This window comes from Lingula anatina, chromosome 10, assembly GCF_051362555.1.
Source record: "Lingula anatina isolate TDL-2025a chromosome 10, LinAna3.0, whole genome shotgun sequence".
In the NCBI taxonomy this organism is placed as follows: domain Eukaryota; kingdom Metazoa; phylum Brachiopoda; class Lingulata; order Lingulida; family Lingulidae; genus Lingula; species Lingula anatina.
In genome coordinates this window covers 7,152,976-7,165,071 of record NC_141776.1, presented here as the reverse complement: position 1 = coordinate 7,165,071, position 12,096 = coordinate 7,152,976, and the positions used below count along the sequence as shown (strand labels likewise).

At 36.1% G+C, this 12,096-nt stretch overlaps 1 protein-coding gene across 1 annotated transcript; it reads left to right on the top strand.

The window, feature by feature from the left end:
• Nucleotides 1-1,446: 1,446 nt before the first annotated feature.
• On the top strand, nucleotides 1,447-7,078 carry LOC106171344 (carbohydrate sulfotransferase 9-like). The gene is made up of 3 exons (XM_086997062.1): nucleotides 1,447-3,574; nucleotides 3,807-3,847; nucleotides 5,170-7,078. Exons 1-3 carry the CDS (start codon nucleotides 3,319-3,321, stop codon nucleotides 6,028-6,030), a joined length of 1,158 nt encoding a protein of 385 aa, XP_086853188.1. The 5' UTR covers nucleotides 1,447-3,318; the 3' UTR covers nucleotides 6,031-7,078.
• The last annotated feature ends 5,018 nt before the right edge of the window (nucleotides 7,079-12,096 follow it).

The window sequence follows — 12,096 nt, the reverse complement described above, 5'->3', positions numbered from 1 at the left end:
TTCAATAAAAGTAATTATAATTGCTCTCTATTAACACATCTTGACATGGTCATGTACATGTATGATGAAGCAATAAAGTGGTGATTCTTATATTTTTTTAATTAAAATTATGAATGCTTTCCTTCTAGAGTTTTTAGTGTTTCACATATAAAGAGGAGTTTCCGAGAGGTCAGGAAAAAATGGCATGACCTCACGTCTCGCACTAAGCGCAAAGAGGCCAAACGCCGTGCAGCAGTGTGGCAGTGCGGCAGACAGGTGATGGTGTGGGGCCCAGTCTGTCAGAGTGGGAGAAGAAGGTGTTATTTTGTTATTATTAAAAATGAATTTGTATATTAAATTGCATAATGGCTAACTTCGTTTTATATTTAATTGCTTAAAGAACCTCAAGATGATATGAAGTAGAGTAATTAACTTAGACTCTGTTTAATATGAATACTTCAACACTGAGTTTCACAGACATACGTACCATTGGAATGTCCAGTCACCAGGAGGCATATTTTATACATACATATATCTCTATATATTTATACTGATTTCTATACTTATGAACAAAAAAAAACTTAATTGGTAATTTCAAACATATAGCTTATGAAAGTGTTCAACATTGTCGCATAGTCGGCTTTTCATTTCTGTTGCTGCAACTGAACAGGAATATGTTCATTTATGAAAAATTATCACAGTGATTTAAAAGTACAGTATCTGTAAAATTCAGAATATTGAAAAGATTGAGTTCTTATTGTATCATTTTATATTTAATTATTATAATTACATACATCTTCAAATTTCAGATGTAAGTGAAAGGTTCTACAACCTAGAGAAGGATTGCTTAGCATTAGAGGAGGAGAGGTTGAAAGTAGAAAAAGTGCGTTTACAGTAAGAAAGGGAGAGATTAGAAATTGACAAAAGTAACAAAGTGGTATTTGAAAAAATAACAGAATACTGTGAAGTGAAGTTGGATGTACTGAAGTGTGAGTCTCTTGTAGATACTTACCAGTGAGTGCATCTTATTGGGATCATGATATTTTAGGTTTTTGCCAAGACACATACTAGCTGTTTTAAGTATCACTTGGATTGGACCATATTACTGTATGCAATTCAAATGACACATTGCAAGGGAATTGTCAAACTTTCATAAGGAGCGTTCCAAATTATTAAAATATTTTGTTTCAAAACCATCCAGAGCAAATTAATTTTGGTAAATTATTATTTTTATTTATTAATTTTTTTGTCTGTGAATGTGTGAAATATTAATTTTTTCACATATTAGCATTTTCAAGGTGAGTATTTTTCATTCAGTAATTTCCAATATGTGCATCAGTTTGATCATTCAGTACTGTATTTTAAACTAAGTTTATGACCTCAGCAAAGAACTGGAATTTGTTACAAATCTTTTATAAGGGATAGTTTTCATGTGCTTTTGTCCTTGTTATTTTTATATTGTACTTATTAACTTTAATTTAAACAAGAATATACATTTAGGAAATTGTTTATAAAATTATTTTTATATTTTATTTTATAGTTTCATCATGTTATTGTTTCATAAAATAAAAAAAAATTATGTAAAATATAACTTGACCGTCTGTTTTGTTTCTTACATAAACTTAAAAGTGATTTTATTTTGCCCTATTTGCATTGAAAGTGTACTTCAAAAGTAATTGACTTAAAGTATCAGTCTTTTTGATTCCTGGAAATTGTTATTAAATTTCCTGCATGAAAACTAGCTGTTATATTAAATCAAATTTGTACACCTTTGTCATTTTGTACACTTATTTTAAATTTCAGTTATTAATATTATATGCAAAATATATGCAAAATATAATAAAATCTAACATTAATTTTAAAGAGAAAATCAGTTTTCATTATTTTATTTACTTTTATTTAATGAAAAAATAATCCTTATTCATCCCACAATGATTCATAAATGATCCAACTGAGAGTTAGAGAAAAATACCAGGAGAATATGGAAGTGTGTGTGAGACTCAGAGATCCTATGCAAGTAGGCCCTACACGTAAAGCAGCAAGAACTTGGGTAGTGGGTGACAGTGCTCGAGACCTCGTAGTCGGTCTTTTCAGAGGTTCTTCAATAATATTGGTCAGTTTGAGCACATTCTCCTGCGTCATGCGGTATCTCTGATGAAAAATATGGGGTTGGAACTCTACCATAGGATCTATACGTCTCACACACCTTCTTTTAGCATTTTCCTGGCATTTTTCTCTTACAACAACAAAACTAGCCGCTATGACAATTTCAATATAATGACCAAGAACGCATGCGTAAAAACAGTTGCGTCTTGTTTGTATCGCCGCAAATAATAGCCTCGAAACTAATGGTGATTTGGACATTAGCGCACGGCCGGGATTTGCGAAGCTTTCGAGATTCGGGATAGCGCACGCTAGCCATGCTAGCGCAGGCGCTCAAAATAGCGAATCTTTCGAGATACGGGATAGCGCACGCTAGCCATGCTAGAGCGTGTGCGCAACACAGCGAACCTTTCGAGATTCCGAGCCCTGATCGTTTTGGCCAAAAAACAGATTTTCCTGGGGTTAACGCCGACTTTTCCATTGTTACCAATGGTGAATAAATCTATTCCTTCATTCTAAATAAGTCTCTTTTTTTTTTCTAAATATAATTTTTTATACTTATCTCTTAAGAGGCTCACAGAGGGTGGCCATCTGTGGAGGTCACGTGGTCCAATGGCAAGCAAAGATTCCAGAATAATTGCTATAATCGGCGTTTTCGTAGTAAACCATGATTTAAACACTTTAAAGCGGTAGATGTAGAGAGTGTATGGGTCGTCAAGATGGGATATAAATAGCAAAAAAAATGTTATGATTTATCATCCTGAAATACCTTACAGCATATAAAAAAATGCATCATATTCATTTTTGAATGAATTATTAACGTCAAACCGACAAGACCCGTATTAAAAACTGAAATATTTAATACCCATTCGGCAGAGCGACGTGGAAACGGCGGGGTACTTTGCACATTCGCAGGCCATACAGGTATTATTAAAACGATATAGCACATACAAAACGGTATTTGGAATCCATTGCATTGAAAGACAGTAAGCGGGTTATAAAGAATTATTACCCTTTAGCCACATGTAGTACTCGATTTAACTTCTGTTTCATTTTAATTTTTACTTATAATTGATCATTTTAATTTTCACGTTTCAAACGCTTAATCTTGATGATTTTATATTTCAATTTCACGGGGTCCGTCAGCAAACCATCTCAGATTTATATTAGCTGAATAAGAGATTATTCAGTCTGGTAAGCCTTATGGAGTACTGAACTTAACAAGTTGATCGTAATATGGAATTGCTGACTCTACTCATTACGCAGATTTTCTCTTCGTTTCTCTACGTTTCATTAACCAACCTGAAACTGAAGACAGGCAACGTGTTTGGTGTAAGACGTGGTGAATTGAAAGATCAGATCCTCGGATTCAGTAATTTTTATAGGAAGATGAGGTCAAAATGCAAGTTCCCACTCTACTCTAGATTTCTCACGTTGTTGTGTCTCCTTGTCGTGATTAGCTATGTTATGGTTCCATGGTTTATACCAACAGGTACGTGAACCCCTCAACCTCTCTCTCTCTTTCTTTCTCTCTCTCTCTCTCTCTCTCTCTCTCTCATTTGTAATATTTGGACCTTATTAAATGGAATATAAATAGTAAGTGTGCATACTGTAGAAGCTAAAACAATAAATTGGTTCTTATTTCTAATGGAAGTAAAAGATCGTATGATTTGGATGATTTTCATGCGTTATATTCCATACGATTTATTATCTATTGTTTACAGTGTCACTTGGGAGTAAGGAAAATACGAGACTTAGACGACAGGTGGGTTTTAATCAGATACAACATGTGTGAACACATTGTATTAGAGAAAATGTTTCTTGTAGCGTCCAGTTAGCTCCAAGGCTTAAATGTCAGGTAGTTTTATATAGTTTTTATGATCACTGTATCTTTAACTATATCGAATGTTCACTTGGTTTCTGCAAAATGAATTTTTAAAGGAGTGAAGCAGCTGATGAGAAACGCACCTTGATTTGTGGGAAACCGCTGAAGCACAACAGTTTTGTCATTAAACAGACTTGATATTTAATATGGAATATTATAGTGTCATAGATGTGTTAAGGTAAAACTGTGTAATTTATTTCTAAAACTTGTGAATTATGAAAACATATATCTGTATAGGCAGCTATACCAATATCAATTAACTGACTACCTTGTCTGAAGCACGGCTGCCTTACGTAACGAGTGTTGGTTTCTTTGGTGTTAAATATGACTATGGCAGATCATGGTTCAGCCAAAAAAGTCTCAATATTTCGGCAAAGGATTTTGCATACAACCAGCGGATGTAACGGTACGAAAACTGAGTGAAGCTGTGTGATACAGCATTGTTGATATGCGCCAGAATGGTGCAAAACAGATAGGCATTGCCAGACAGATATTTCTGTTACAAGGAACGCTCCGCACAGTCTTACAGAGGTACGCCCAGTCCAGTGTACCTACACAGAGGCCAAGCCCAAGGCATCCAGAACTTACCATAGGGAAACAGAATCCATTCTTCGTACAGTTTTGCTGCTACAGAGAAACAAATACAACCGGTGGTAGCATCTGTATTTGGGGCGGAATTCACGTTGGTGCCAAACCCCAGTAGTAGTCATCTATAGAAACCTAAACCTGAAAATACAAGGATATTCAGCCCCAATCAATTTCTTGAATATGATTCCAGTTCAAACTTCAAAAAATCTTGTCAGAAGCAATACTTCGCCGATTTAGAGCCCTAGTAGCAGCCAGATGAGGCCAGACGCACCATTGACCCTTGCTGTGACTAGACACTGATATGATCGTCCTTTGTGAGGCGTATAACTCTTTCACAGATGATAATTTTGCAAATATGGAATAATGCTTTTAATGGTTGTGGTATGAATTAGAATCAGCCATGCATTTTTGTTTGCTTAATAAAATGAATTCATTTAAAGAACTGATGTCACATTTACACTTCAAAGATTGATTACTGAAAAAAGACTTAAACCCTTGTTTTCATTTTAAATCGGAAAAAAAGTAGGAAAAATTCAAAGACAATGCTTCGGAAAAAATATCCCATACTGATCTTCATATGAATGCAATTAAATAATTCACACATTATTCCCTAGCATTTCAGTTGGTCCAGCGTTCCTGACTCCTGGCGAGAAGAAATGAAACGCCGAGTTAATCATATGGAAGCCACGTGCCAAAAGACAAATAGATCGCTAGACGGCAGCACTGCAAATAAAGGGCCGCTTAGTCACGTGATGTACGTTGACGACAGACACCGCTTGATTTTGTGTGCAATGCCTAAAGTCGGTTGTACAAGCTCCAAACGCCTGCTCTATGCTTTGACTGGCAATATAGATAAGGAGAATTACTTTAAATTTGGCGATAATCGTGGAGGTTTAGTCACCAGTTACAGGAAATATCTACCAAGATTGGAGCATTTTTCATCGTTTGGTGTTCAGTTTCGACTAAAAAGATACTTAAAAGTCATCATAGTGCGCCACCCACTAGAACGACTTGTATCAGCCTACAGAGACAAGGTTGAGGGTGTCACTAATGACGTTGTATATCCCCAAACTGCCAAAAAGATTGCAAAAATGTTCGAGGTCAACCCATCTCCTGGAATGCTGGCAGGAAAAGAGGGAGTTTCGTTTCCGGCCTTTGTGAAATATATTTCATCTCTAGACCCGAAAAAAGACTATGACGGCCATTTTGAAAATTATAATCGATTGTGCAGTCCGTGTGAGGTTCATTATGACGTCATCATTAGGTGGGAAACACTGAGTCGTGACGTCAAAATGATGCTGGAGCTCCTAGGGGTCGCGGACATATTCGAGTTCCCAACATCCGAGGGCCGGCAGCATTCCACAGAAATCTGGAAGAAGTATTTTACCAGTGTCAACCGCACAGATATCAGAAAACTATGGCGGCATTACGACCTCGATGCACGCCTGTTTAATTATACCCTAAATTGGCTTTAGTCAAGGGAGTCAGCAGTGTTTCCAGCATTTTTTTTCGTATTGAAATGGTCCGAATAAGATAATGACATCGAATAGTGTATTTTTGTCTTTTAGAAATCAAAAGCACTGCCAAACTTAAATGCACGTTCATTAATAGTTCACCCAATTTTGATTTAATCACGTGCACCAGAACGTGTTTGTGACATTTAGACGCCTTTCAGAGTTTGATTTTTTTATTGGGGATGTGTGTCCGACCCCCGAAATCTTCTACGTACAGGCATTCCCCCTTTTACAACAATTTTTACACTTTACATAAATTGTACCTTTTAAGTTAGTCCCTGTTTATTTTCATTTTTATTTTTATTTATTTATTTATTTATTTATTTACTTATTTATTTATTTATTTATTTATTTATTTATTTTGGGGGGGGGGTGTCACGTGGTATATGGCAAGCACAGATTCCAGAATAATAGTTAAAACCGGCGTTTTGTAGTAAAATAGAATTGATTATAATTCTATGAGTTGTTTACGATGTATTTATTGTGAAACAAGAGTTGTTATCCCTTTAATTGTGCAATATCTGAGATCATTAATATATACAGCATACCTTTGTGGGATGAACCAATGGTAAATATTTTGCCCTTATATCTACATAAACCGTACAAGTAAATTAAAATGTTATTCATCTTCAATATTAGAAACATTTTTCTTTTCACAAATAAGACGAACCTCTGCTGTGTCTGTCTATGCGCAAACTATGACCTAAACATTTTAAATCGGTAGATGGAGAGAAAGAGCGAGATGTAGAGAGGGTGTGGTTCGGCATGATGGGATATAAATAGCAAAAAAAATATGATGATATTCATCATTTTGAAATACCCTACAGCTAACAAAAAATCGCATAATATTCATTTTTGAATAAATTGTTCATTTCAAACAGGCCAGACCCGTGTAAAAAATTAAATATTTATTAGCAATTAAGTAGAGCGACATGGAAACGGATAGGCACATTGCACATTCGCAGGCAATACAGGTAATATAAAACGATATTTGGCATTCGTTGCATTTAAAGACAGAAAGATGTTTTTAACGAGTTATTGCCCTTAAGCTATTTCTCGGTTTGACTAATATTTCATTTGATTTTTTAATGTGTTTTCTTTTAATTGATCATTTTAATTTTCACGTTTCAAATGCTTTATCTAATGATCATACATGTACATGTATATATCAATTTTACACGCTCCGTCAGCAAATGATTTCAGATGTGTATCAGCGGTATAAGTCGTTATTCAGTGCAGTATGTCTTAACTGCCTGTCCGACAGGTCAAGACCACTTGAAATGCCAGAGGACCCGCAATATTTTTAATATCACAGGTCCCCTGGACTAGCAAGGTTTATACATGTATAAAAATACTATTCATAATAATAAATCACATGTAAACAAAGACTAAAGGAAACAAAATATATTATTAATTCGGACCAGCAAAGATGATTGGATGGTCTGCATATTTCTTGTAGTGGAGGTCCTCCGTACTTTCAGTATCTATCAAAGTGTTCACCAAGTCTAAGAACCCATTCCCAGAGATAAGATCGATCCAACTAGATCGACCTAACTCCCTGGGGTTTCACGCTAAATAGCTGTCAGCCGAGCGGGAACGAAAGTTAATTACCCCCTTACAGCTTGTAGTAGGCGGGACGGACATTTAAGCCGGATTATCTGACAGTAATCTAGTGAGACTCCCCACGGGGATAGATCGATCTAAAATCTATGGGAATGCGCCCTAATAGATCATAATATGGAATTGCTGACTGTACACATTACGCAGATTTTTCTCTTCGTTTCATAAACCATCCTGAAACTGTAGACAGGTAATGTTGTGTTTGGTCTAAAACGTGCTGAATTGAAAGATAAGTTTCTGGCATTTAGTAATTTTTATAGGAAGATGAGCTCAACATACAAGTTCCCACTCTACTATAGATTTTTCACTTTGTTGTGTCTCCTTGTCGTGGTTAGCTATGTTATGGTTCCTGAGTTATTACCAAAAGGTACGTAAACTCCCCTCTCTCTCTCTCTCTCTCTCTCTCTCCTTTGTAGTATACTGATCTTATCACATCGAATATAAATAATTGGTTGTCATACTATAGAAACTAAAACAGTTCTTTTATCTTAAGGGGGTAGAGATCATATGATTTGTATGATTTTCATACGTTTCATTTTCTATTGTTTTTAGTGTCCTTTGTGAATAAGGATATGGTTCCAGAGATAAAAAATAAAGGTCCGTGGATCATCATCTCTCTCTCTCTCTCTCTCTCTCTCTCTCTCTCTCTCTCTCCTTTGCAATATTTTAATCTTATTAAATGAAATATAAATAATTAGTGTACATACTGTGGAGACTGAAACCATAAATCGGTTCTTTTATCTAATTGGAATTGAGATCTTATGATTTGGATGATTTTCATTTTTTTTTAATTTCTGTTGTTTTTAGTGTCATTTGGGAGTAAGGGAAATACGAAACTTGGGCGAAAGGTAGGTTTTAAACAGCTACAACATGTGTGAACACATTGTAGGCCTAATAGAGAAAATGTTTCATGTAGCATCTAGTTTGTTCCCAGGCTTAAATGTCAGGTAGTTTTTACAGTTTTTATGATAACTCTATTTTATACTTTATCGAAGTTTACTTGGTTTCTTCAAAATGAATTTTTAAAGAAGTGAAGCAGCTGATGAGAAACGCACCTTGATTTGTGGGAAACCGCTGAAGTGTAAAGTCGGTGCCCCATATATAAAAGAGATTAAATACTTTTTAGTAGGGGGGTTCTTTCGGTCCATCTCTTATCGAAATTCTAACTCTTCACTTAGTTGGCGTCTACGTCAGTATCCCAAGCCTTACAACGAAATAACCTGTTGACATGCAGCCTATAGGCCGTATATGAGCCGCCAACTGCTTCCCTTAATTTTTCACTGTCAAAGTCAAATGTACATTCTGTTCCTTTAAGGTATCAATCTTTCTATCAATGCGTTTGAACAATTTACACTTTTTCCCTAGCATTTTAATTGGTCTAGCGTTCCTGACTCCTGGAAAGAAGAAATGAAACGCCGAGTTAATCATATGGAAGCCACGTGCCGAAAGACAAATAGATCACTAGACGGCAGCACTGCAAATAAAGGGCCGTTTACTCACGTGATGTTCGTTGACGACAGGCACCGCTTGATTTTTTGCGCCATCCCTAAAGTCGGTTGCACAAACTCCAAACGCCTGCTCTATGCTTTGACTGGCAATATAGATAAGGAGAATTACTTTAAATTTGGCGATAATCGGGGAAGCTTGGTCACCAGTTACAGGAAATATCTACCAAGATTGGAGCATTTTTCGCCGTTTGGTGTTCAATTTCGACTAAAAACATACTTAAAAGTCATCCTAGTGCGCCACCCGCTAGAACGACTTGTATCAGCCTACAGAGACAAGGTTGAGGGTGTCACGAATGATGTTGTATATCCCCAAACTGCCAAAAAGATTGCAAAAATGTTCGAGGTCAAACCATCTCCTGGAAAGCTCGCAGGAAAAGAGGGAGTTTCGTTTCCGGCCTTTGTGAAGTATATTTCATCTCTGGACCCGAGAAAAGACTATGACATCCATTTTGAAAGTTATAATCGATTGTGCAGTCCATGTGAGGTTCACTATGACGTCATCATCAGGTGGGAAACACTGAGTCGTGACGTCAAAATGATGCTGGAGCTGCTAGGGGTCGCGGACTTGTTCGACTTTCCATCATCTAAAGCCCGGCAGCATTATTCCTCAGAGATCTGGGAGAAGTATTTTACCAGTGTCAACCTCACAGATATCAGAAAACTATGGCGGCATTACGACCTCGATGCGCGCCTCTTTAATTATTCTCTAAATTGGCTTTAGTAAATGGACTCCGCAGTTCCCCCAGCATTTATTTTCGTATTCAAATGGTCCGAATAAGATAATGATATTGAATACTGTATTTTTTTTTTTTGTCTTTTTTTGTCTTTTAGAGTTCAAAAGCACTGCCAAACATGATTTCACGCCCATTAATATTTTTACCCATTTTTGTTGAAATCACGTACACCTGAACGTATTTGTGGCATTTTTTTTACTCATTTCAGAGCTTAATCTTTTTATTATTATTTTTTTTTTTTTTGGGGGGGGGGGGTCCGATCCCTGAAATGCACTATGCACAGGCTTCCTCCTTTAGCACCGAATTTTACACTTTACGTAAGTTTTACCTACACAGGCTTATGTTCGTTTGATGCCTGTTTCTATTTATGCCTTTTCAGGGGAGCATTGAACTCCACTATCGTTGCATACAGTTCATATTGTATTTAAAGGGATAACAACTGTTCGGTTTGGCCATTAAAACGGATTTTTTTAATCTACAAATCGTTCAAAAATCCCTTCTTACATGCAAAGGTAGTCCAAAGTTAGAATATTACGGAGGTATAGCCACCTGTGAAGGTCCACGTGGTCTGATAGCAAGCACAAATTCCGATATTTATTGTGATAACTGCTTTATTAATGAAAAAATGAGATTGATCATATTTCTTTGAATTGTTTGCAATGTATTTATCGTGAAATATGAATGTGATACGAAGGATTCTGCCAATATGCCATAACACAGCCGCGGGTACTTATTCACTTATCACAGAAAGGAACCATTCCCATACCCTATCGTACTGGCAGGATCGATCTTTCTCCGAATGGTTTCTCGCTAAATTGTATTTAGTTTAAGCGTGCACGAAAGTCAATTACACCCTAGCCGCTTTAGAAGGCGTGACAGATAAAGATCTTTTATGCGCACATCATAACTGATCTAATAGAATTTTGAGTTTCGATTTTGAAAATATTCGACTTTTGTTCACATTTCTTTTATAGTGCATATACTACGTACGCATCTTGCTGATCTGTTATTATTCCGACCAATCTGAGTCATAAGTGAGGCATCTGCAACCCCCTTAGAAAAAGGGCGTCACAAAATGGAGTTTGTCCGTATTTTAGGCGATACGAAATTGTAAAGAGGTATGAGGACCTGATCATTTGAACTGAGCTTCGGAGGACGAGAATTCCCATAACGCATATAAACTACTCCTAATAGTTTCTCATACGTACTCAAATTAAGTCGACAAGACAAAGTAATGACCGAATATTAGTCACCTCATCAGACATAACATAGCTTTAAATTCCACTTTCTTCAAATTTTGGTCGTAATTTTAATTTAACCTTCTTATCTGACAGCATAGAAAGTCAGGAGAAAAAATCCGTTCAAATGTCATTGTTTCTGGTAATAATTTAAAGATTTTTTTGGTATTTTTCTAAGTTATACTATTTGAAAGTACAGCATATGGGGGCAATTAATCGGCTTTTGTGACAAAAAAATGACTTTAAATGTATCTTTAAGGACAATGGACAACTAAGGAGGTTCCTAAATTGGAGGGAAAAGGAGACGGAAAATCCAAGAAGAAAATTGTTCGGAACAAGTGGTATAGAATTCGCATTGTTACGCAATGGATATAAAATACCGGAGTAGGAGGAAAAAGAGGTGTACCAGCAAAACCCTCACTACTTGTTGAGGGAAATTTTGTATTTTTTTCCGAGCATTAGATTATTTTTCGGATGCTTGTAATAAGTGTTGGTGTTTTGAGTATTAATGCTATCTATTCCGTCAGTAGGGGTATACGTTTTCATTAGATTGATACTGAAATCAAAGCATTCATCTGATCGTAAGACAAAATACAAATACAAAATATTATCAGTGAATATCTTATTCTTTCCTTTGTATATCGTCAGGTATACAAGAGGTAAAATTGAAAATAAAATATATCTGTCATAAACTACCTTCCATAGCACAGTTTTGTCTATTTTTGGTGACTCATTATTTAAAGTGATCTTGATTTATCAGCATTGTTTACTTGTTTCGATTTGTGGTGGGTGACTCACTCACACACTGAAAAAGTTATCTTCTTTATCCATATATCGATAGATCATCAAGTTTGAATTTTTAACTCCCTAAAGCTATTCGTCAGCTGTGTTAACTTAAACACCCCCTCCCACACACACACACACACA

What these genes read in the sequence shown, in the direction of transcription:
- LOC106171344 (XM_086997062.1), top strand. Translation starts at nt 3,319, where the DNA reads ATGGAATTGCTGACTCTACTCATTACGCAGATTTTCTCTTCGTTTCTC. An exon ending in TCCATGGTTTATACCAACAG is followed by an intron (nt 3,575 to 3,806) that starts GTACGTGAACCC and finishes TATTGTTTACAG; the next exon opens with TGTCACTTGGGAGTAAGGAA. An exon ending in ATACGAGACTTAGACGACAG is followed by an intron (nt 3,848 to 5,169) that starts GTGGGTTTTAAT and finishes ATTATTCCCTAG; the next exon opens with CATTTCAGTTGGTCCAGCGT.